Here is a 22,886-nt window from a genome sequence, read left to right as displayed (position 1 = left end):
AGAAAAAACATATATTTAATCCATTTTGAATTCAGGCTGTAACAAAACAAAATGTGCAATAAATCAAGGGATATGAATACTTTCTGAAGGCACTATTTATGATCTTGTATTGCAACAATGGACAGTTCCTCAAGAGGACGGATGACTGAGTTCTCTGAACCCAAACTTTTTTGTTTGTTTTTATATATACAATTTGTAAAACACAAGTAAATATTCCCCCACCCTGTGTTACATTTTCATTAGGCACACATTTCCCAAACTTCTACAGTGTTGTGTCTAGTGAATGTGCTGGCAAGAAAACAAATCAGTCAGAGTCTGTTTGTCGATAGGATAAAAAGTCAATTCAGGTTCTGGCTCGGGCCAATGGCTGCCCTGTTTCTTTCCCATGAGCCTTATTTTCACTCAAGCACGCCTCTTCCTATAGTTCTTTTCACTCTGGACCCACCTCTTCCACTGCAGTTTCAGACTCATCCTGTGGGGGTGATGGCCACTCCTCATCTACTTCCTCATCTGGCTCCTCCCCCTCCACTACATCCTCCTTGCTCCCTGGCTCCTCCTCCTCCTCCTCATGGATGGATAGGATAGGCTCAGCTACATTGTTTTGCTTGGGGGTTTCCTCGGCGATCACCTTCTTCCACATCTCGTGGTTGTCTATCAGGTGCTGAGTGATCTGACAGAACACTTTCCTCCTCTTCTTGGGAGCTGCTTTCTCTTTCTCTAGAGAAGGGTTTTGAAAACAATATTTACTTACAGTATCTATTCATGCATTGATTCATATAAATAAGTTGGCTGGCTAAATCAGGCGCATTCATGTGCATTGTCCCTGTAAACCAAGTAAAGTAAAGAGATGTGAGTAACATTCTTACGCGATGCCTCAGAGCTAGTAGACCCATCCTCATCCTCTGCCGTATCCTCCTCTTCCTCGTGCTCCTCCTCTTCCTCATCGGGGTTCGGTTCCACCCAGCGTCCGGGCATGAGTGCTGCGGAGTCGTATGAGTTACAGAGCGGTCCTACGATGTGGGTGATGAAGGACTCCTGGAGCTTAGCCAGCTGGGGAGCAGAGCGGTCCATGAAGGGGCTGATGGGAAGACCCTGGCTGGACTCCTCGTCACCCTGCGGAGCGAACAACCCGTATTAGTATTCCAATAAAATGTATTAATTAATCCATTAATTCATTCATGAAGTGGCTGATGAAAAGGCCCAGACTGCACTCCTCGTCACAGGAGGGGGTAGATGACTTTCAGAATCTGAATCTGAAGACTTTATAATCATGCAACAGATGGTTGCTAGGGAGTTTTCTAGGTGCTACTTACAAGAGATACAAAAAACATTCAACATCTGTAGTAGAGGTCTTCAAAGATCCACCTGTACCTGAATACCCGATCCGTGGCCCCGTGTAGCTCAGTTGGTAGAGCATGGTGCTTGCAACGCCAGGGTTGTGGGTTCGTTTCCCACGGGGGGCCAGTATGAAAAAATATATGCACTCACTAACTGTAAGTCGCTCTGGATAAGAGCGTCTGCTAAATGACTAAAATGTAAAATGTCCGCATCCAGAATTTTAAATAATGTCACGGGGTCTGGGTCTGATCTGATATGATTGTCACGGGTCTCGGGTATGTGTAATTTTAACTGACTTGTCCGGAAGGACCCATTCAGATCCAAATCCGACTGCTGCAGTAGAGAGAGAGAGAGAGAGAGAAATTGTATAATTTATGCTGCTGCTCATTGCTTTTCATGAGAGTGGCGCATGTAGCTTGTTATTGTTGTTGGCCAATCATAAGTCATCAAAGCGGCAATAGGCTACAATAATAGAGACTGCATGTGGGGCAAAAGTTAGGAGATATCTAATCAATGGAAGATGGAATTAAAACGATGGAATTAAAAGTTAAAGGAGATGCTAGGCTACAATGACCAAGAGCCAACAGGTAGGCTGCTACTTAATATTCTGAATGGAGTTGTTGTTGTTTGTAACTGTGTAGGACGAGAAAGTGCATGCAGACTCACTTAGCCTAGCTAGCTAACTTAACCAGCTTCTCCAGGTTCGATGCAGTCAAGACAGGTACTACGTAATCATATTGGATGATAAATAACCTAGCTATGGCAGCTAGGATTTTCTGGAACTCGATTTGATGTAGCTAAAGATACGTTGATTTCTGCGCATGTACAGGCTTTTTTAAAAGTAGCTGCTGCCATCTCTGCTAACGTTACCATTAACCACTTCCCCCTTCTTCCAGATTTATTAACACAGCTTAACTCACTCCGCTACAAACTTCATGTTGTACTCAAAAGACATGGTCATCATGTTCAAACTATTGCATTCCATGCCTCAGTAGGCTATTAAGCATGAGCTTGATTTCATGTTATTTTTTCAAGAAGGGAGGTAGGCTATATGCAGAGCTATTTACATGTTGGAGCACCGGGCGATGCAAAACGAACTCGCCCATTTTCAGACTCTACTTACCAGTCCCGATACACGCTCGGATGCCAAGAACATTCGGCTGCCCAGAGGTGGAACAGCTAGGTAGCCTGCTTGTGCGGTACTTGTATGATAATTGAGAAGCGAAATAGCAGTTTAAGACCTGTGTTTGGTTAAAAAGCAGATTGTTTTTCGCCTCAATGGAAAACTCAAGTGGGGAGTTCCCAGCTAGCACGTTCTGAGGACAATATGTTTCTTAGAGCTTGGTGAGAGCGTGGTTGGCCATCGCTTAATAAAAAAGTGGTCAGATGACGCAGATGCTAAGCTACAGGACCGTTTTGCTAGCAAAGACTGGAATATGTTCCGGGATTCTTCCGATAGCATTGAGGAGTACACCACATCAGTTACTTGCTTCATCAATAAGTGCATTGATGACATCGTCCACACAGTGACTGTACGTACATACCCCAACCAGAAGCCATGGATTACAGGCAACATCCGCACTGAGCTAAAGGGTAGAGCTGCCACTTTCAAGGAGCAGGACTCTAACCCGGACGCTTATAAATAATCCCGCTATGCCCTCTGATGAACCATCAAACAGGCAAAGAGTCAATACAGGACTAAGACTGGATCGTACTGCACCGGCTCTGACGCTCGTCGGATGTGGCAAGGCTTGAAAACTATAACAGAATACAAAGGGAAGCACAACTGCGAGCTGCCCTGTGACACAAGCCTACCAGACGAGCTAAATCACTTCTATGCTCGCTTCGAGGCAAGCAACACTGAAGCATGCATGAGAGCATCAGCTGTTCCGGATGACTATGTGATCACGCGCTCCGTAGCCGATGTGAGTAAGACTTTTAAGCAGGTCAACATTCAGACGGATTACCAGGACGTGTACTCCGAGCATGCGCTGACCAACTGGCAAGTGTCTTCACTGACATTTTCAACATGTCCCTGACTGAGTCTGTAATACCAACATGTTTCATGCAGACCACCATAGTCCCTGTGCCCAAGAACACTAAGATAACCTGCCTAAATGACTACCGACCCGTAGCACTCACGTCTGTAGCCATGAAGTGCTTTGAAAGGCTGGTCATGGCTCACATCAACACCATTATCCCAGAAACCCTAGACCAACTCCAATTTGCATACTGCCCCAACAGATCCACAGATGATGCAATCTCTATTGCACTCCACACTGCCCTTTCCCACCTGGACAAGAGGAACACCTATGTGAGAATGCTATTCATTGACTACAGCTCAGCGTTCAACACCATAGTGCCCTCAAAGCTCATCACTAAGCTAAGGACCCTAGGACTAAACACCTCCATCTGCAACTGGATCCTGGACTTCCTGACGGGCCGCCCCCAGGTGGTAAGGGTAGGTAACAACACATCTGCCACACTGATCCTCAACACGGGGCCCCTCAGGGGTGCGTGCTCAGTCCCCTCCTGTACTCCCTGTTCCCCCAACACCATCATTAAGTTTGCCGACGACACAACAGTGGTAGGCCTGATCATCGACAACGATGAGACAGCCTATAGGGAGGAGGTCAGAGACCTGGCCGTGTGCTGCCAGGATAACAACCTCTCCCTCAATGTGATCAAGACAAAGAAGATGATTGTGGACTACAGGAAAAAAAAAAGGACTGAGCACGCCCCCATTCTCATCGACGGGGCTGTAGTTGAACAGGTTGAGAGCTTCAAGTTCCTTGGTGTCCACATCACCAACAAACTATCATGGTCCAAACACACCAAGACAGTCGTGAAGAGGGCACGACAAAGCCTATTCCCCCTCAGGAGACTGTTAACTTTTAAAAAGGCACACCTTTTAATTGAAATGTATTCCAGGTGACTACCTCAAGAAGCTGGTTGAGAGAATGCCAAGAGTGTGCAAAGCTGTCATCAAGGCAAAGGGTGGCTACTTGAAAGAATGTCATATATAAAATATATTTTGATTTGTTTAACACTTTTTTGGTTACAAATTTACATGATTCCATATGTGTTATTTCATAGTTTTGATGTCTTCACTATTATTCTACAATGTAGAAAATAGTAAAAATAAAGAAAAACCCTGGAATGAGTAGGTGTGTCCAAACTTTTGACTGGTACTGTAGACAGGTGTGTGCCTTTCCATATCATGTCCAATCAATTGAATTGACCACAGGTTCACTCCAATCAAGTTGTAGAAAATTCTAAAAAGCTGTTTTCACTTTGTAATTATGGGGTTTTGTGTGTAGATTGATGAGGAAAATGTGTTATTTAATCCAATTTAGAATACGTCTGTAATGTAGTCAAGGGGTCTGAATACTTTCCTAACTCAGTTGCCGGAGAGGAAGGAAACCGCTCGGGGATTTCACCATGAGGCCAATGGTGACTTTAAAACAGTTACAGAGTTTAATGGCTGTGATAGGAGAAAACTGAGGATGGATCAACAACATTGTAGTTACTCCACACTACTAAACTAAATGGCAGAGTGAAAAGAAGGAAGCCTGTACAGAATACAAATATTCCAAAACATGCACTAAAGTAAAAGTGGTAAAAAAGTGGTAAAAAACTGAACTTTATGTCCTGAATACAAAGCGTTGTGTTTGGGGCAGATCCAACAAAACACATAACTGAGTACCACTCTTCATATTTTCAAGCATGGTGGTGGCTGCATCATGTTATGGGTATGCTTGTCATTGGCAAGGAATAGGGAGTTTTTAAGGATAAAAATAAATGGAATAGAGCTAAGCACAGGCAAAATCCTAGAGGAAAACCTTGTTCAGTCTGCCTTCCATCAGACACTGGGAGACAAATTCAACATTCAGCAAGACAAGGCATACAGAAGCAATTCAGATGGACATCATGAAAATGATCAGAGAGGTTGAGAGTAGAGGAAGTTCAGGAGTAAAAACTAACAAAATATAATTATTGTAAAATTGACTGTGTCTATAAAGTGTATATAGTATGTATAAGCTGGAAGTAGAGGCCTAAGCATTGTTATTCACTAGTTTACTCCAATTAGGGAAGGGGTGGTGGGGTTGGAAAGAAATAAAGGGAAATATATATATTTTTTATGATATGTATGTGTGTATGTATATGTATGTGTATGTCTATACAGTGGGGAGAACAAGTATTTGATACATAATTAAATTATAATTTTGCAGGTTTTCCTACTTACAAAGCATGTAGAGGTCTGTAATTTTTATCATAGGTACATTTCAACTGTGAGAGACGGAATCAAAAACAAAAATCCAGAAAATCACATTGTATGATTTTTAAGTAATTAATTTACATTTTATTGCATGACATAAGTATTTGATACATCAGAAAAGCAGAACTTAATATTTGGTACAGAAACCTTTGTTTGCAATTACAGAGATCATACGTTTCCTGTAGGTCTTGACCAGGTTTGCACACACTGCAGCAGGGATTTTGGCCCACTCCTCCATACAGACCTTCTCCAGATCCTTCAGGTTTCGGGGCTGTCGCTGGGCAATACAGACTTTCAGCTCCCTCCAAAGATGTTCTATTGGGTTCAGGTCTGGAGACTGGCTAGGCCACTCCAGGACCTTGAGATGCTTCTTACGGAACCACTCCTTAGTTGCCCTGGCTGTGTGTTTCGGGTCGTTGTCATGCTGGAAGACCCAGCTACGACCCATCTTCAATGCTCTTACTAAGGGAAGGAGTTTGTTGGCCAAGATCTCGCGATACATGGCCCCATCCATCCTCCCCTCAATACGGTGCAGTCGTTCTGTCCCCTTTGCAGAAAAGCATCCCCAAAGAATGATGTTTCCACCTCCATGCTTCACGGTTGGGATGGTGTTCTTGGGGTTGTACTCATCCTTCTTCTTCCTCCAAACACGGCGAGTGGAGTTTAGACCAAAAAGCTCTATTTTTGTCTCATCAGACTACATAACCTTCTCCCATTCCTCCTCTGGATCACCCAGATGGTCATTGGCAAACTTCAGACAGGCCTGGACATGCGCTGGCTTGAGCAGGGGGATCTTGCGTGCGCTGCAGGATTTTAATCCATGACGGCGTAGTGTGTTACTAATGGTTTTCTTTGAGATTGTGGTCCCAGCTCTCTTCAGGTCGTTGACCAGGTCCTGCCGTGTAGTTCTGGGCTGATCCCTCACCTTCCTTCTGATCATTGATGCCCCACGAGGTGAGATCTTGCATGGAGCCCCAGACCGAGGGTGTTTGACCGTCATCTTGAACTTCTTCCATTTTCTAATAATTGCGCCAACAGTTGTTGCCTTCTCACCAAGCAACAGGTGTCTTTTATACAGGTGACGAGTTCAAACAGGTGCAGTTAATACAGGTAATGAGTGGAGAACAGGAGGGCTTCTTAAAGAAAAACTAACACGTCTGTGAGAGCCGGAATACTTACTGGTTGGTAGGTGATCAAATACTTATGTCATGCAATAAAATGCAAATTGTCACGGAATCTGCCGAGGCTGCTCCTCCTCCTTGCTCGGGCAGGTTTCGGCGGTCGTCGTCCCCGGAGTACTAGCTGCCACCGTTGTATGTTTCTATGTTCGTTTGCTTTTGTCTGATTGTTGTACACCTGTGGTTAGTTAGCGTTGATTATGTGTCCTAAAAGTTCTCGTTTTGTTAGTCATGTGTTGTGTGTTATTGAGCGTCCTGTCGTCGTGTCGGTTTTGTTTTTCCTCCTTGTGTGTTAGGAGAGGTTTTTGCACTTTGTGTGCGCTTATATATTTTCCTTTTTGTTTACGCATGTGTGTGTATCGCTCGTCTCCGGGCACCTTTGCTCGTATTTTGATCACTAAAGACTGTTGTACGAAGCTTCTGTGTCCTGCGCCTGATTCCCACACCTTCCACATACAGCACACCTTGACACAAAATAATTACTTAAAAATCATACAATGTGATTTTCTGGAATTTTGTTTTAGATTCCGTCTCTCACAGTTGAAGTGTACATATGATAAAGATTACAGACCTCTAAATGCTTTGTAAGTAGGAAAATCTGCAAAATCGGCAGTGTATCAAATACTTGTTCTCCCCACTGTATATGCGAGAAAAAATAAACACATGGGAGATTGGAAGTGATGCAGACAATTACATTGATGGAAGTTACAATCTATCTGTAATATTAAAGCTGATCTACCCCCTAAAAAATATAATAATAATAAAAATAAAAAAACAGCAAGACAATAACCTAAAACACAAGGTGAAATATACACTGGACCTGCTTACCAAGATGACAATAAATGTTCCTGAGTGGCTTAGTTACAGTTTTGATTAAAATCTGCTTGAAAATATATGGCAAGACTTGAAAAGGGCTGTCTAGCAATGATCAACGACCAACTTGACAGAGCTTGAAGAATTAAAAAAAGAATAATGTGCAAATATTGTTCAATCCAGGTGTGCAAAGATCTTAGAGACTTACCCATTAAGATGCACTGTTGTAATCACTGTGAAAGGTGATTCTAACATGTATTGACTCAGGGGTGTGAATACTTAAATAAATTAGATATTTCTGTATTTCATTTTCAATACATTTGCTAAAAATTGTAAAGACATGTTTTCACTTTGTCATTATGGGGTATTGTGTGTAGGTGGGTGAAAATTTGTTTTTTTAATCAATTTTGAATTCAGGCTGTAACACATCAAACTGTGAAATAAGTCAAGGGGTATGAAATACTTTTTGAAGGAACTGTATACCAATGTGTTTCTGATAAGGAATCAAATCCGCTCTCGTCATTGCATTTCTACCTGTAACATTCCTAATTTGTTGCCGAAACATGGCCCAGGTAGTGATGCTTCTAATAGAAATAAATGCCATATTCTCAGAACATCTGAAATGTGTAAATGTGGCCTACCGTCTCTTTTCAGTCTTATGTTCCAAAATTTGACATTTTGTTTTTGTACATCGGATAAAAGTACAGACTCAGAGCTTCAAAATGGCATATCATACACTGTAGTTGGATGAAACATGGGGAAGTAATGTTACTTTAAAAGTTGATAAAATTAAATTCTAATTTAGGAGAAAAAGGCATTGAAACATTTTGCTGTGGTTTTCACACTTGCTCTACATTAATCCTTGGGAGACCTATATTTAGAAAAGGAATACTTCCACCAAATTGCCAAAATGTATTCTCTGAACATTATCTCACCAAGTTACTGCATTAGGCAAACCATTTACAGCATTAAATTGCCTATTGTTGTATAATAAACCTTTCACATTGAACAGCTACAGTGCTGTTCTTTGTTTATGCCCATTTAGCATCGTTCACACCCTCTAAAGCCTTAGACCCACCCATCTCTTAAATAATTCACATTGGAACACGTGAATGTGGCTGTGAGGTAGTGCTTGAAATACAAATAAATATTTCAATAATAACATACTTTATTAACATCAAGTGCTAAAGGTAGTAGCCTACAATTAGGAAAAATGTAAAACACATAAATGCTTAGGTAAAGCAATATCTAGACCTAGGCCTATATCATAAGATCCTTTAAGTAACTTTGGTTCAGGTCATGTTATGATATCTAGCCTGAGAGAATATTTATGCCCTGCTCCATTGCAAAAGTCCTGATCTTTTTTTAAATTATATGTTTGCCAGGTTGTGTCCAGTCCAGGGGATGCTTTCACATCTCTGGGAGGAAGGATGTCAATATTGCACAGCAGCTGAAACCTGGTTCCATCTGAGTGAAAGTTCCTTCGCCACAACAACACCAGGCTCCAGACAATTAAAGCTGTAAAGGAGGAAACCAGACATAAATAGACAAGAAATTAAAACCTTGCATACCAGCAATAACATTAATTGACCCCCAAGTCCAAGCAATAAACTCAAAGTACAAAGACAAAATACCTGAAGTGTTGCTTGTTCACCCTCGATCATTTCCTTGTACTGGTGGCGGAGAACAGGTTTATGCTGAAAGATAAAAATATAGGTTAAAACATGAATGAATTACTGTCCTATAGCTTGTTATTGTCTGTTGACTGCTACAGCTGTACTAAAATGCCCTGTGCACACTTAACCTGCTTCCAGCCCAACAATGGCAATGCAGACACAAGATAACTAGCTAGATTTAGCAAACATTTAGTTGAACATGCAAAGAAAAACGACCTCAAAATCTATAATCCAATAGCTAGCTAGCTATTTAGCTTTAATTTCATCGTGGCTAGCTAGTTAGTCAACTTAGCATGTGTCCCTATAACGTAACATGGGGTTTGATTAGCTTGCTAATCGATTAGCATTCACACCACAGTGGCTATTTACGGTAGCTAGCTAAGCATGACAAACTGGCAAACATGAAAAAGATTATCATCATGTCATGCATGGCTTAGCACATCAGCAATCAACATTAACAGCAGAATGAAACTGGCCAGCTCAGCTAGCTGTCTTAACGTTGCTCCGTACCACAATGAGCCATCTGTAAACAATTGCTCATTGCAGGATGAAGCAAGCTATAACGGTACCTGTATTCAACTGTCTAGCTAGCTAGCTATATAACTAACAATAGCTAGCAATGAAAACTACTTTTTGATACAGTTGAGACAATAACGTATGTACATGTAGCTCTCTTGGCATTTTAACTGTAGACTCTTACCGGTGTATGCATTATGATGATTCACGGCAGACTGAAACACTGTCAAAATAATCCTTTCCAATTCTACAGCTGCACCATCGAGAGCATCCTGACTGGTTGCATCACTGCCTGGTATGGCAACTGCTCGGCCTCCGACTGCAAGGCACTACAGAGGGTAGTGCGTACTGCCCAGTACATCACTGGGGCCAAGCTTCCTGCCATCCAGGACCTATATACCAGGCGGTGTCAGAGGAAGGCCCTAAAAATGGTCAAAGACTCCAGCCACCCTAGTCATAGACTGTTCTCTCTGCTACCACATGGCAAGCAGTACCGGAGCGCCAAGTCTAGGTCCAAAAGGCTTCTTAACAGCTTCTACACCCAAGCCATAAGACTCCTGAACAGCTTCTACCCCTAATGTATATCCCTCTAACTGCCCTGAATGCCTCTGCTGATCCTACAGCTATTGTGTGTATATAAGTTAGTCCTGAATATTTCCAAAACTAAATGCATTGTATTTGGGTCAAATCATTCACTGAACCCTAAACCTCAACTACATCTCGTAATGAATCATGTGGAAATTAGTTGAGGAGACTAAACTGCATGGAGTAACCCTGGATTGTAGACTGTCATGGTCAAAGCATATTGATACAAAAGTAGCTAAGATGGGGAGAAGTATGTCCATAATTAAGCGCTGCTCTGCCTTCTTAACAACACTATCAACAAGGCAGGTCCTACAGGCACTAGTTTTGTCGCACCTACTGTTCAGTAGTGTGGTCAGGTGCCACAAAGAGGGACTTGCAGTTGGCTCAGATCAAGGCAGGCCCTTAAAAGTACACGGAGAGCTAACATTAATGACATGCATGTCAGTCTCTCCTGGCTCAGAGTGGAAGAGAGATTGACTTCATCACTGCTTGTTTTTGTAAGAGGTGTTGACAAGCTGAATGTACCAAACTATCTGTTTAAACTACTATTACACAGCTCAGAAACCCATGCATACCCCACAAGACATGCCACCAGAGGTCTCTTCACAGTCCCCAAGTCCAGAACAGACTATGGGAGGTGCACAGTACTACATAGAGCCATGACTACATGGAACTCTATTCCACATCAGGTAACTGATGCAAGCAGTAGAATCAGATTTAAAAAAACTGGTAAAAATACACCTTATGGAACAACGGGGACTGTGAAGAGGGGTATAGACACATTATATATATATATATATATTTTTTTTGTCATTTAGCAGACGCTGTCAGACAGGACACAATGTGTGCTTTCTGATGGTGTCAAGATATATTACCTCACTATTACTAGTCTACCACAGGGGTCGATTTTGGGACCTGTCCTAATTATTATTTATACAGTGCATTCAGAAAGTATTCAGACCCCTTCCTTTTTTCCACATTTTGTTATATTACAGCCTTATTCTAAAATGGATGTTTAAAAAAATAACATATCTAAACACAATACCTGTCACGGTTTCGGCCGAGGCTGCCTCTCTCCCTTGTTCGGGCAGGCTTCGGCGTTCGTTGTCTCCGGAATACTAGCTGCCACCGTTGTATGTTTCATGTTCGTTTGCTTTTGTCTGTTTGTTGTCACACCTGTTCTCGTTTAGCGTAATAAGTGTCCTATAAGTTTCTCGTTGTGTTTGTCTAGTGTTGTGTGTTATTGATTTTGGTCAGTTGTGTGTAGGGCTTCATTTTGTATTTCGCTCGGTTGAGCTTCCCTCCACTGCGTTGGAGTATTACGCACCTGTTTTGTGCGCTTTCATTTTGTTTCGCCTTCGTGCGTATTTTCGCCTTCGGGCAAGAGTTGGCTTATATCCTTGTTGGAGATTACTAAAGTCTGTTGGATTATACTTCGGTGTCCTGCGTTTGATTCCACCTACACCCACCTACAGCACGCGTGACAGAATAACACACCTTAAATGGAATCAGCAGGAGCCGCAGCAGCCCAGACGACGCTGGAGGACCAGGTTCGGGAACAACGGGACCAGATCCTGCAGATGGGGACCGCACTGCAGGAGGTGATCACCACCATCCGAGGCTGGGGAACGCCTCCACCACCACCCTCCCTGCCAGCACCGTCGGCCAGTCCGCCCATTCCCGCACCGGAATCCCGAGGAGTCCGACTCCCGCTCCCGAGGGCCTACGATGGAACCGCGGCCGGGTGTCAGGGATTCCTTCTCCAGGTGGAGCTGTACCTGGCCACCGTGCACCCGGCGCCCTCGGGACATGAGAGCGTGTCCGCCCTGATCTCCTGCCTTTCCGGGAAGGCATTGGAATGGGCCAACGCGGAGTGGAGGAGGATCGACGCGGACACCATCACGTACGACGAGTTCTCCCGCCGCTTCAGGGCGGTGTTTGACCATCCCCCGGAGGGGAAAGCGGCGGGGGAGCGTCTGGTCTTCCTCCGGCAGGGGAGGAGGAGTGCCCAAGAGTTCGCCCTCGAATTCCGTACTCTAGCGGCAGATGCAGGGTGGAATGATCGGGCTCTCGTCGATCACTACAGATGTAGTCTACGAGAGGACGTCCGTCGGGAGCTGGCTTGTAGGGACACCAGCCTCTCGTTCGACCAGTTGGTCGACATGTCCATCAGGCTGGATAACCTACTAGCTACCCGCGGACGTCCCGAGGGGGGTCCGTCCATTTCACCCTCCAGCGCCTCCGCGGAGCTCGGGGGCGCTGGCGCTAGAGAGAGGAGGGGTCGGCTTACTAGGGGGTCCATCCCCTGCACCAACTGTGGTCGGGGAGGACACACCGCGGCTAGGTGCTGGGGATGGCCTCCTAGGGGAGAGGACCACAGGTCCCGCACTGGGGATTCCTTCCAGGTGAGTAGGCGCCCCACTCACCCAGAGCTCTCTGTTGCACATTTTTGTATACCTGTGAGTTTTCCACAGGTAGCACCTCATTCCCAGCATAAGGCGCTGGTAGATTCAGGCGCGGCTGGGAATTTTGTTGATAAGAAGTTTTGTTTAGCCTTAGGGATTCCCCTTCTTCCTGTTGATGTCCCTTTCCCCGTTCATGCCCTAGATAGCCGTCCGTTGGGTGCGGGCTTGATCAGGGAGGTCACTAAGCCACTTAGGATGTGTGCGCAGGGGGGTCATCAGGAGATGATTCAGCTATTTCTGATTGACTCTCCTGCGTATCCGGTGGTGCTGGGCATGCCCTGGTTGAGTACCCATAAACCATTTATTTCGTGGCAGGAGAGGGCTCTGATGGAGTGGTCTGTCCAGTGTGTGGGTCGATGTTTGGGCGTTTCCGTAGGGGCTACCTCGGTGGAGAGTCCAAACCAGGTGCCCGCATTGCACGTTCCCCCCGAGTATGGGGATTTGGCCATCGCGTTTAGCAAGTCGAGGGCGACGCGGTTGCCGCCCCATAGGCAGGGAGATTGTGCGATAGACCTCCAGGCAGGAGCTGCGCTCCCACGGAGCCATGTGTATCCTCTGTCTCAGGAGGAGAAGAAAGCTATGGAAACTTACATAGACGAATCTCTGAGACAAGGATACATACGGCCTTCCACTTCCCCTGCGTCCTTGAGTTTCTTTTTTGTGAAGAAGAAGGATGGGGGTTTACGCCCGTGCATCGATTACCGTGGTCTCAATCAGATCACGGTGAAGTACAGTTATCCACTCCCGCTGATTGCGACCATGACTGAGTCCTTGCATGGGGCGCGTTTCTTCACTAAATTAGATCTCAGGAGCGCGTACAACTTGGTGCGCATCAGGGAGGGCGATGAATGGAAGACAGCCTTTAGTACCACCTCGGGCCATTACGAGTATCTTGTCATGCCATACGGGTTGATGAACGCTCCGTCAGTTTTCCAATCATTCGTGGATGAGATCTTCAGGGACAAGGGGTCGTGGTGTACATAGATGACATTCTCGTGTACTCGCCTACCCGTGTCGAGCATGTGGCCCTGGTGCGCAGAGTGTTGCGGAGGCTGGTGGAGCACGACCTGTATGTTAAGGCAGAGAAGTGTCTGTTTTTCCAGGAGTCGGTCTCCTTTTTGGGGTATCAGTTGTCTGCGTCAGGGGTGAGGATGGAGGTAGACCGGGTGTCAGCCGTGCGTAATTGGCAAACACCAACCACTGTGAAGGAGGTGCAGCAGTTTTTGGGGTTTGCGAATTACTACCGGAGGTTTATCCGGGGTTTTGGACAGGTGGCAGCTCCCATCACGTCTCTCTTGAAGGGGGGCCCGGTGCGTCTGCAGTGGTCTGCCGAGGCGGACAGGGCATTTGGGAGGCTGAAGGACCTGTTTACCTCGGCTCCAGGCTGGCGCATCCGGATCCCTCTTTACCATTTCAGGTAGAGGTGGACGCGTCTGAGGCCGGTATTGGAGCCGTGCTTTCACAACGGTCAGGCGCGCCACCTAAACTCCGCCCCTGTGCCTTCTATTCCAAGAAGCTCAGTCCGGCGGAGCGAAACTATGACGTAGGGGACAGGGAGCTGTTAGCCGTGGTACAGGCCCTAAAGGTGTGGAGGCACTGGCTTGAGGGGGCTCAACACCCTTTCCTCATTTTGACGGACCACCGTAACCTGGAGTACATCCGGGCAGCGAGGAGGCTAAACCCTCGGCAGGCTAGATGGAATATGTTTTTGACCCGGTTTACATTTAAGATCACGTACATCCCTGGGTCACAGAACGGTAAGGCAGATGCGCTGTCTCGGCGGTATGACACGGAGGAGAGGTCCGTGGAGCCCACTCCCATACTGCCGGAGTCGTGTCTGGTGGCACCGGTAGTGTGGGAGGTCGATGCTGAGCTCGAGCGGGCGTTACGCACCGACCCTAGTCCACCACAGTGCCCGGAGGGTCGGAAGTACGTTCCGCTCGAGGTTCGGGATCGATTGATCTATTGGGCTCACACGTCACCCTCCTCTGGACACCCGGGTATCGGCCGGACAGTGCACTGTCTTAGTGCCAAGTACTGGTGGCCCACGTTGGCAAGGGATGTGAGGGTTTATGTTTCCTCCTGCTCGGTGTGCGCCCAGTGTAAGGCGCCTAGACATCTGCCTAGGGGTAAGTTACTACCCCTGCCCGTTCCACAACGACCATGGTCCCACCTCTCGGTGGATTTCCTTACTGACCTTCCTCCTTCACAGGGGAATACCACTATACTGGTCGTTGTGGACCGGTTTTCTAAGGCCTGTCGTTTGCTCCCCATGCCGGGCCTTCCTACCGCCCTGCAAACTGCCGAAGCCCTATTCACCCATGTGTTCCGGCACTACGGGGTACCCGAGGATATTGTGTCTGATCGGGGTCCCCAATTTACCTCCAGAGTCTGGAGGGCCTTTATGGAGCGGTTGGGGGTCTCGGTGAGCCTCACCTCGGGTTACCACCCGGAGAGTAATGGGCAGGTGGAACGTGTGAACCAGGATGTGGGTAGGTTTCTTAGAACATACTGCCAGGACCGGCCGGAGGAGTGGGCAAGGTACGTTCCCTGGGCCGAAATGGCCCAGAATTCCCTACGCCATTCCTCCACTAACCTAACCCCTTTCCAATGTGTGTTAGGTTACCAGCCGGTTCTGGCACCTTGGCAGCAGAGCCAGATCGAGGCTCCTGCGGTGGATGAGTGGGCGCGGCACTCGGAGGAGACCTGGAACGCTGCACACGTCCACCTGCAGCGGGCCCTCCGACGTCATAAGGCGAGCGCCGATCTCCACCGCAGTGAGGGACCGGTGTACGCACCTGGTGATCGAGTCTGGCTCTCTACCAGAAACCTGCCCCTCCGCCTGCCTTGTCGGAAACTGGGTCAGCGGTTTGTAGGGCCATTTAAAGTCCTGGGAAGGTTGAACGAGGTGTGTTATAAATTACAACTACCTGTTGAATATAAAAGTATTTACCCCTCATTCCATGTGTCCCTTCTCAGGCCGGTGGTAGCTGGCCCACTCCAAGAAAGTGAGATCAGGGAGACTCCTCCGCCCCCATTGGACATCGAGGGGGCACCGGCGTACTCCGTGAGGTCCATCTTGGATTCGAGACGTCGGATGGGGGGTCTCCAGTATCTAGTGGAGTGGGAGGGGTACGGTCCGGAGGAGCGGTGCTGGGTGCCGAGGAGAGACATTTTGGACCCGTCTCTCCTGACGGAATTCCATCGTGGGCATCCGACGCACCCTGCTCCGCGTCCTCCGGGTCGTCCCCGAGGCCGGAGTTGGCGCACGTCTGGGAACGCGCGTCAAGGGGGGGGTACTGTCACGGTTTCGGCCGAGGCTGCCTCTCTCCCTTGTTCGGGCAGGCTTCGGCGTTCGTTGTCTCCGGAATGCTAGCTGCCACCGTTGTATGTTTCATGTTCGTTTGCTTTTGTCTGTTTGTTGTCACACCTGTTCTCGTTTAGCGTAATAAGTGTCCTATAAGTTTCTCGTTGTGTTTGTCTAGTGTTGTGTGTTATTGATTTTGGTCAGTTGTGTGTAGGGCTTCATTTTGTATTTCGCTCGGTTGAGCGTCCCTCCACTGCGTTGGAGTATTACGCACCTGTTTTGTGCGCTTTCGTTTTGTTTCGCCTTTGTGCGTATTTTCGCCTTCGGGCAAGAGTTGGCTTATTTCCTTGTTGAAGATTACTAAAGTCTGTTGGACTATACTTCGGTGTCCTGCGTTTGATTCCACCTACACCCACCTACAGCACGCGTGACAATACCCCATAATGACATAGCGAAAACAGGTTTTTAGAAATGTTTTGCAAAATTATTTTAAATATATATATATATATATATATATATATATATATATATACACACACAAACACACCTTATTTACATAAGTATTCAGACCCTTTGCTATGAAACTCGAAATTGAGCTCCGGTGCATCCTGTTTCCATTGATCATCCTTGAGATGTTTCTACAACTTCATTGGAGTCCACCTGTGGTAAATTAAATTGATTGGACATGATTTGGAAAGGCACACACCTGTCTATATAAAGTCCCACAGTTGACAGTGCATGTCAGAGCAAAAACCAAGCCATGAGGTTGAAGGAATTGTCCGTAGAGCTCAGAGACAGGATTGTGTCGAGGCACAGATCTTGGGAAGGATGTCAAAAAATGTCTGCAGCGTTGAAGGACCTCAGACTTGGGTGAAGGTTCACCTTCCAACATAACAATGACCCTAAGCACACAGCCAAGACAACGCAGGAGTGGCTTCAGGACAAGTCTCTGAATGTCCTTGAGTGGCCCAGCCAGAGCCCGGACTTGAACCCAATCGAACATCTCTGGAGAGACTTGAAAATAACTGTGCGCCGACGGTCCCCATCCAACCTGACAGAGCTTGAGAGGATCTGCAGAGAAGAATGGGACAAACTCTCCAAATACAGATGTGCCAAGCTTGTAGTGTCATACCCAAGAAGACTTGAGGCTGTAATCGCTGCCAAAGGCGCTTCAATTAAGTACTGAGGAAAGGTTCTGAATACATATGTAAATGTGATATTTCATTATTGTATTTTTTTTGTTGCTAAAATGTCTAAAAAACTGTTTTTCGTTTGTCATTATGGGGTATTGTGTGTAGATTTCCGAATGCACTGTATAAATAATATTAGTCTATCTGCAAAAACCTGCAGCATTCATCTGTATGGCGATGACACAGTTATGTACGCTATTGCCTCTCCTGCTGACTAGGCTATGTTGGAGCTGCAATCTGTTTTGTTGCCTTGCAGAAAGCCCTTGCTGATTTAAAATTGGTACTTAATGCGGGAAAAACTAAATGTATACTTTTTTCTAATTCTCATATAAATATTTCAGATAGCTTACACATTTATGCATTGGATGTTTTTTTCATCGAGCAGGTTCTCGCCTATAAATATCTGTGCTTTTGGATTGACAATAATTTGACGTTTAAAAAACGGATGAGCTAGTTAAGAAGCTGAGATTTAAAGTACGCTTACTTTATAGAAATGCATAATGGCGCTCCCTAAACAGCAGGAAGAAGATTGTACAGTCAACTTTCCTGCCAGTTCTTGACTATGGTGACACCATTTATCGGAATGCAGCAGCCACTACTCATAAACCTTTCGATGTCGTCTAACATAACGCCCTTCGCTTTATTACAAGTGACCGTTTTAATATCCATCACTGCATTCTGTATAAAAAGGTTGGCTGGTCCTCATTAAAGTCCCGTAGATCACTTCATTACTCCCTTTTTGTTTACAAAGCTCTGCAAAAAAAGCTTCCGACCTAGCTCACTTCACTGTTAAAATACAAAACTATGAGACACCAAACCTGTTTCACAGGGTCTCAAGGTTCCATTAGTACGCACCGATGTAGGTAAATCCACCTTTAGTTTTAGTGCCCCACATTTTTTGAAATAGTCTATAAAAACTCCCTACATCTTGACTCTCTGGTGCCTCTAGGGCAGTTTAGGACTTTAATGTTGAATGACAATTGCAACTGTTTGGATTGAATGTAAATAATTGTATTGGTGGTGTTTGAAGCTGTAGTGTTGATTCTGTAATTTGTAGTTTATTTTATTTTAATTTATCATTTTGAATTCATTGTATTGTTGTCCTCAGGGCACCATTATGAATGAGAGCATGGTCTCAATGGGTTCCCCTGAATAAATACAAGTAAATAAAATAAACACCCACCCACCCACACACAGTGGATCCAAGGTTGTCGTTTGGCTCTCAACATGTCTGTGTGTCTGTCTGTCTTTCTGTGTAATCAGTGAGTCAGTGATTTGGACTGAGTTGTTCAGTGTCAGTCACTGAAGAGCACAATATGTTGCTGAAAGCACAGTATATCAGAAGTCATTACGAGCTCCCAATTACATATTTTTTTGATTCAGTCAAGCACCATGACAGACTGTGCTTCTACATCTGTGCTGACAAATCTGTCTTTCAGTGGTGGCCATGGACCATTGGTTCGATTCTTACAAACCCTCACCAGCAGGACTGGCTCCAGGCATAAGCGACACACAATACCAGTCAAACGTTTGGACACACCTACTCATTCAAGGGTTTTCTTTATTTTTAATATGTTCTACATTGTAGAATAATAGTGAAGACATCAACACTATGAAATAACACATATGGAATCATGTAGTAACCACAAAAGTGTTAAACAAATGAAAATATATTTTAGATTTTAGATTCTTCAAAGTAGCCACCCTTTTCCTTGATGACAGCTTTGCACACTCTTGACATTCTCTCAACCAGCTTCACCTGGAATGCTTTTCCAACAGTCTGGAAGGAGTTCCCACATATGCTGAGCACTTGTTGGCTGCTTTTCCTTCACTCTGCGGTCCAACTCATCCCAAACCATCTCAATTGGGTTGAGGTCGGGTGATTGTGGAGGCCTGGATGTGTGTTTGGTCATTGTCCTGTGGAAAAACACATGATAGTCCCACTAAGCGCAAACCAGAAGGGATGGCGTATCGCTGCAGAATGCTGTGTTAGCCATGCTGGTTAAGTGTTCCTTGAATTCTAAATAAATCACAGACACTGTCACCAGCAAAGCACCCCCACACCATCACACCTCCTCTTCAATGCTTCACTGTGGGAACCACACATGCAGGGATCATCCGTTCAACTACTCTGCGTCTCACAAAGACACGGCGGTTGGAACCAAAAAATCTCATCAGAAGAAAGGACAGATTTCCACCGGTCTAATATCCATTGGTCATGGTTCTTGGCCCAAACAAGTCTCTTCTTCTTCTTATTGGTGTCCTTTAGTAGTGGTTTCTTTGCAGTAATTCAACCATGAAGGCCTGATTACAAATGTTTCATCCCGAGAATAAATCACTTTTCTCCCAGGTAACCCGGTATTTCTCTCCAAAATCCGGAAGTGTCATTCAAAAGCATTATAAAGCATATAAAATGTCTGGATTTGATTAAAGCTTTGATCAGCATGAAAATTCAACCCTTATGCTACCTGAGCCTGATGAGCCATATATTAAAAACATTTTATGAGCCCTACATTAACAACATTTAATGAGCCCAAGACCAAAAAAAGCCCATATGATTGTGCCATTATCCAAAACATATATGCTATACAGTAGGCTACTGCATATTACGCACGACAGAAAAACATAAAAGCCCATAGATGTAGCTAGCAGTGTACTCTCTTCGGTAAATAAATGAAACTAGCTCCAGTAGGCTAATCTTTTTGAGTGTGTATTACTGTACTGTACTGTATTATACTGTATTATATGGACTGGAATTACGCACATCGTTCAAACCATGATAAAGCAAAAGAGAACATGTGATTCTGGTGCAGCACATGAGGCCTACAAAGTTACAAGTATAGGCTAGCGAATTTAATTTTAATTTAGAAATATAATAGAGCCTATTTTTATGATTAGTAGGCTGACACATATATACTGTACCTTTCATAATATTTCCCCTAATGTTACTAACCTACCTCCTATTTCTCTCTCATTTGTTACTTCATTCCTTGCTCGCTTTCAGCAGTTAAATGAAATAAGTTTTGTTGTCCTTATCTTCATCATTCTAATGACATCCTTGAATAATATAGGACTAGAATTAGATGCAGAAGGCCTTCACTTCTTTTCACAAAGATTGAATGGTTATGGGGCTGAATAAATAACTACTATAGCATACCGCCATCGCGCGTTCGCTCTTCTTTCAAACTACCTGTGAGTTCTATTAGCTACTGTATTTAACATTCAGCAATAAAGAGCTTGCGTCCCTCTTCGAATAGTCTATTGGTATAAGAAATGCTAAAAAAAAGAATGTCCAGCAAGCTATTCTAGTCTAGCTTTTCCTGCATGGGACTCCAAGAGCTAAGGAGCGTTTTATAAGGAGAGGCCAGCGGATTACAGGTGGTTGCGTATTGTGCAAGAGACAGAGGCTATAAATTAGAAGCTTATTATGCATAACCCATCATTAATTAGCTAAATATAAGGCTAATACTGCATTGAATGTATTACCTGAAAGAGGTAGGCTAGGACATCTAGGGCTATATTTATTTTATTTTGTACCTTTATTTAACTAGGCAAGTCAGTTAAGAACAAATTCTTATTTACAATGAAGGCCTACACCGGCCAAACCCGGACGACACTGGGCCAATTGTGTGCCGCCCTATGGGACTCCCAATCACGGCCGGTTGTGATACAGCCTGGAATCGAACCAGGGGGTCTGTAGTGACGCCACAAGCACTGAGATGCAGTGCCTTAGACCGCTGCGCTACTCGGGAGCCCAATCTATATATCAATCTAGAACAGGATTATTTATTTTGGATGCAATTTGAATGGAGTTGACGGAGAGAGAGAAAGAATGTGAGAGTGCTCGCGCGTGCACTGATTTAAAGCAACGATATTCGAGTGATAGGCTGTTTTAAAAATCTGCAGCTGCAATAAAAATAAAACATCTTTAAAATTCAAAAACTAGGTGACCCCGAAAGCCAGATGTAGATGGGTAATTTAGACGCGCATTCGGTCTTTATATTACTGTAGCATAGGCTATGCCGCAGAAATTGTAGGCCTACCTGTCACAGGAAAAATTTTGATTCATCATGCAGAGGACCTAGAGAAGCCAGATTTAGACATTGTATATCATTTAACAGTTCCATTTCACACCATGCTGTTCATACAAATAATGTATTATAATTTACTGGTTTCTCTCAGTTATTTATCCCGGGAAAAGGGAGTGGCTTTGGGCGGTAAATCTCTGTAACCGGGTTCCTGACAACCCTAGTATGGATACAGCTTTAGAGCAGAGTTCTGCAGTATTGGTAAAAATGTGATCAACACATACAGTATGTCTGATATAGTTCCTGTACTGTTTGTAAACACCCTGGTAGGTTGATTAATAACCTGAACCAGATTACAGGCACTGGTTACAGTGAGCAGCTTCCTCTTGAGCGGACAGAAAAATGTATCTCTGCCCATTGCAAAGTGAGTAGAATTGCATGAAATGTGTTATAAAATTGCTACATTTTCTCGCCGCCCAATGGCAAATTGTGTAGACTTGCAGAAAACTTGCTTTAAAACTGCAACATTTTCTCTACGCCCCATGACAAAATCTGTAGAATTGCAGGAAATTAACCCCTAAAACGTTAATGTTTTGACGCAAGGTGGGGGTGCCCCTAACCAAATCTTGCTTAGGGCCCCCAAAAGGCTAGAGCCAGCCCTGCTCACCAGAACACAAGATGCAGATATACTCTATGTAAATGCCATGCAAATGTATGTTATGCATAATGGCTTTGAAATGAATGTCATACAGACAGAACACACGTGACATGTAAGCTGCAGTGAACATACATAAATATGTACAGTAGTAAGTATGAAAATGTATGCACTGGATAAGAGCGTCTGCTAAATGACTAAAATGTAAATGTAATGTAAATGTAATAAATAATTGGCAATTGATTGACTATGAAAGACAACCTGATGCAAATTCCTTATCAGTAGACTGGGATCATTCAATATATGGTCTATCATATGTTGTCCTGCCATGAATATAAATCATTGGCAAGTGACTGGCTATGGCAGAAGACCTGATGTATATTCCTTTTCAATCATACAACCATGGGCGGTGTGTTCAATAGGGCGATATGGGCGACGCACTGCCAAACGGGAAAAGGAAGGGATTTTTTTTCTAATCAATTATATCATGGCAACAGTAGTTCAGTGTTCACGTCTGATCTGCCAGCCACTAAATGTCCAATCAGGCTAAAGTCGTGCTTCAAATGTCCCCGCCCGTTTTGGGGCGATTTCAGTCAGGTTGAAAATCGCCCAGAAGTCTCTCATAGCCTCTAATGTAAAATATTTTTTTTTCAAATTTCGGAGCTTTCAATACATTCTCTATGGGTGTCTGAGGGCTTGCACTTACGCGCTTTCATCATACGTAACGTAACGTAACCATGAACGGCAGACAGCAACGCTTGGACAGCGACTGGTGTAACCGACATGCACCATCTTTCAGAAAAGATTAAGAAAAATGAGCTGTCAAAGACCCACATTGATAGCTGTTTGAGATTGT

At 44.7% G+C, this 22,886-nt stretch overlaps 1 protein-coding gene across 1 annotated transcript in view; it reads right to left on the bottom strand.

Annotated features, from left to right (window-relative positions):
• Positions 1–430: 430 nt before the first annotated feature.
• LOC311137003 (cGMP-inhibited 3',5'-cyclic phosphodiesterase 3A-like) overlaps positions 431–22,886 on the bottom strand; it is a gene marked incomplete at both ends in the record, with an annotated part of 393,392 nt that continues 370,936 nt past the window's right edge. Inside the window, 2 exons of the mRNA XM_084171331.1 lie at positions 431–717; positions 867–1,113. Coding sequence (XP_084027457.1) covers positions 431–717; positions 867–1,113 — 534 coding nt within the window. The remainder of the gene's footprint in view (positions 718–866; positions 1,114–22,886) is intronic.

The sequence above is a fragment of the Coregonus lavaretus genome (genome assembly GCF_964263955.1).
Source record: "Coregonus lavaretus genome assembly, chromosome: 11".
Lineage (NCBI taxonomy): Eukaryota > Metazoa > Chordata > Actinopteri > Salmoniformes > Salmonidae > Coregonus > Coregonus lavaretus.
The sequence above is the reverse complement of the archived record's forward strand: the minus strand, read 5'-3'. Positions and strand labels throughout refer to the sequence as shown.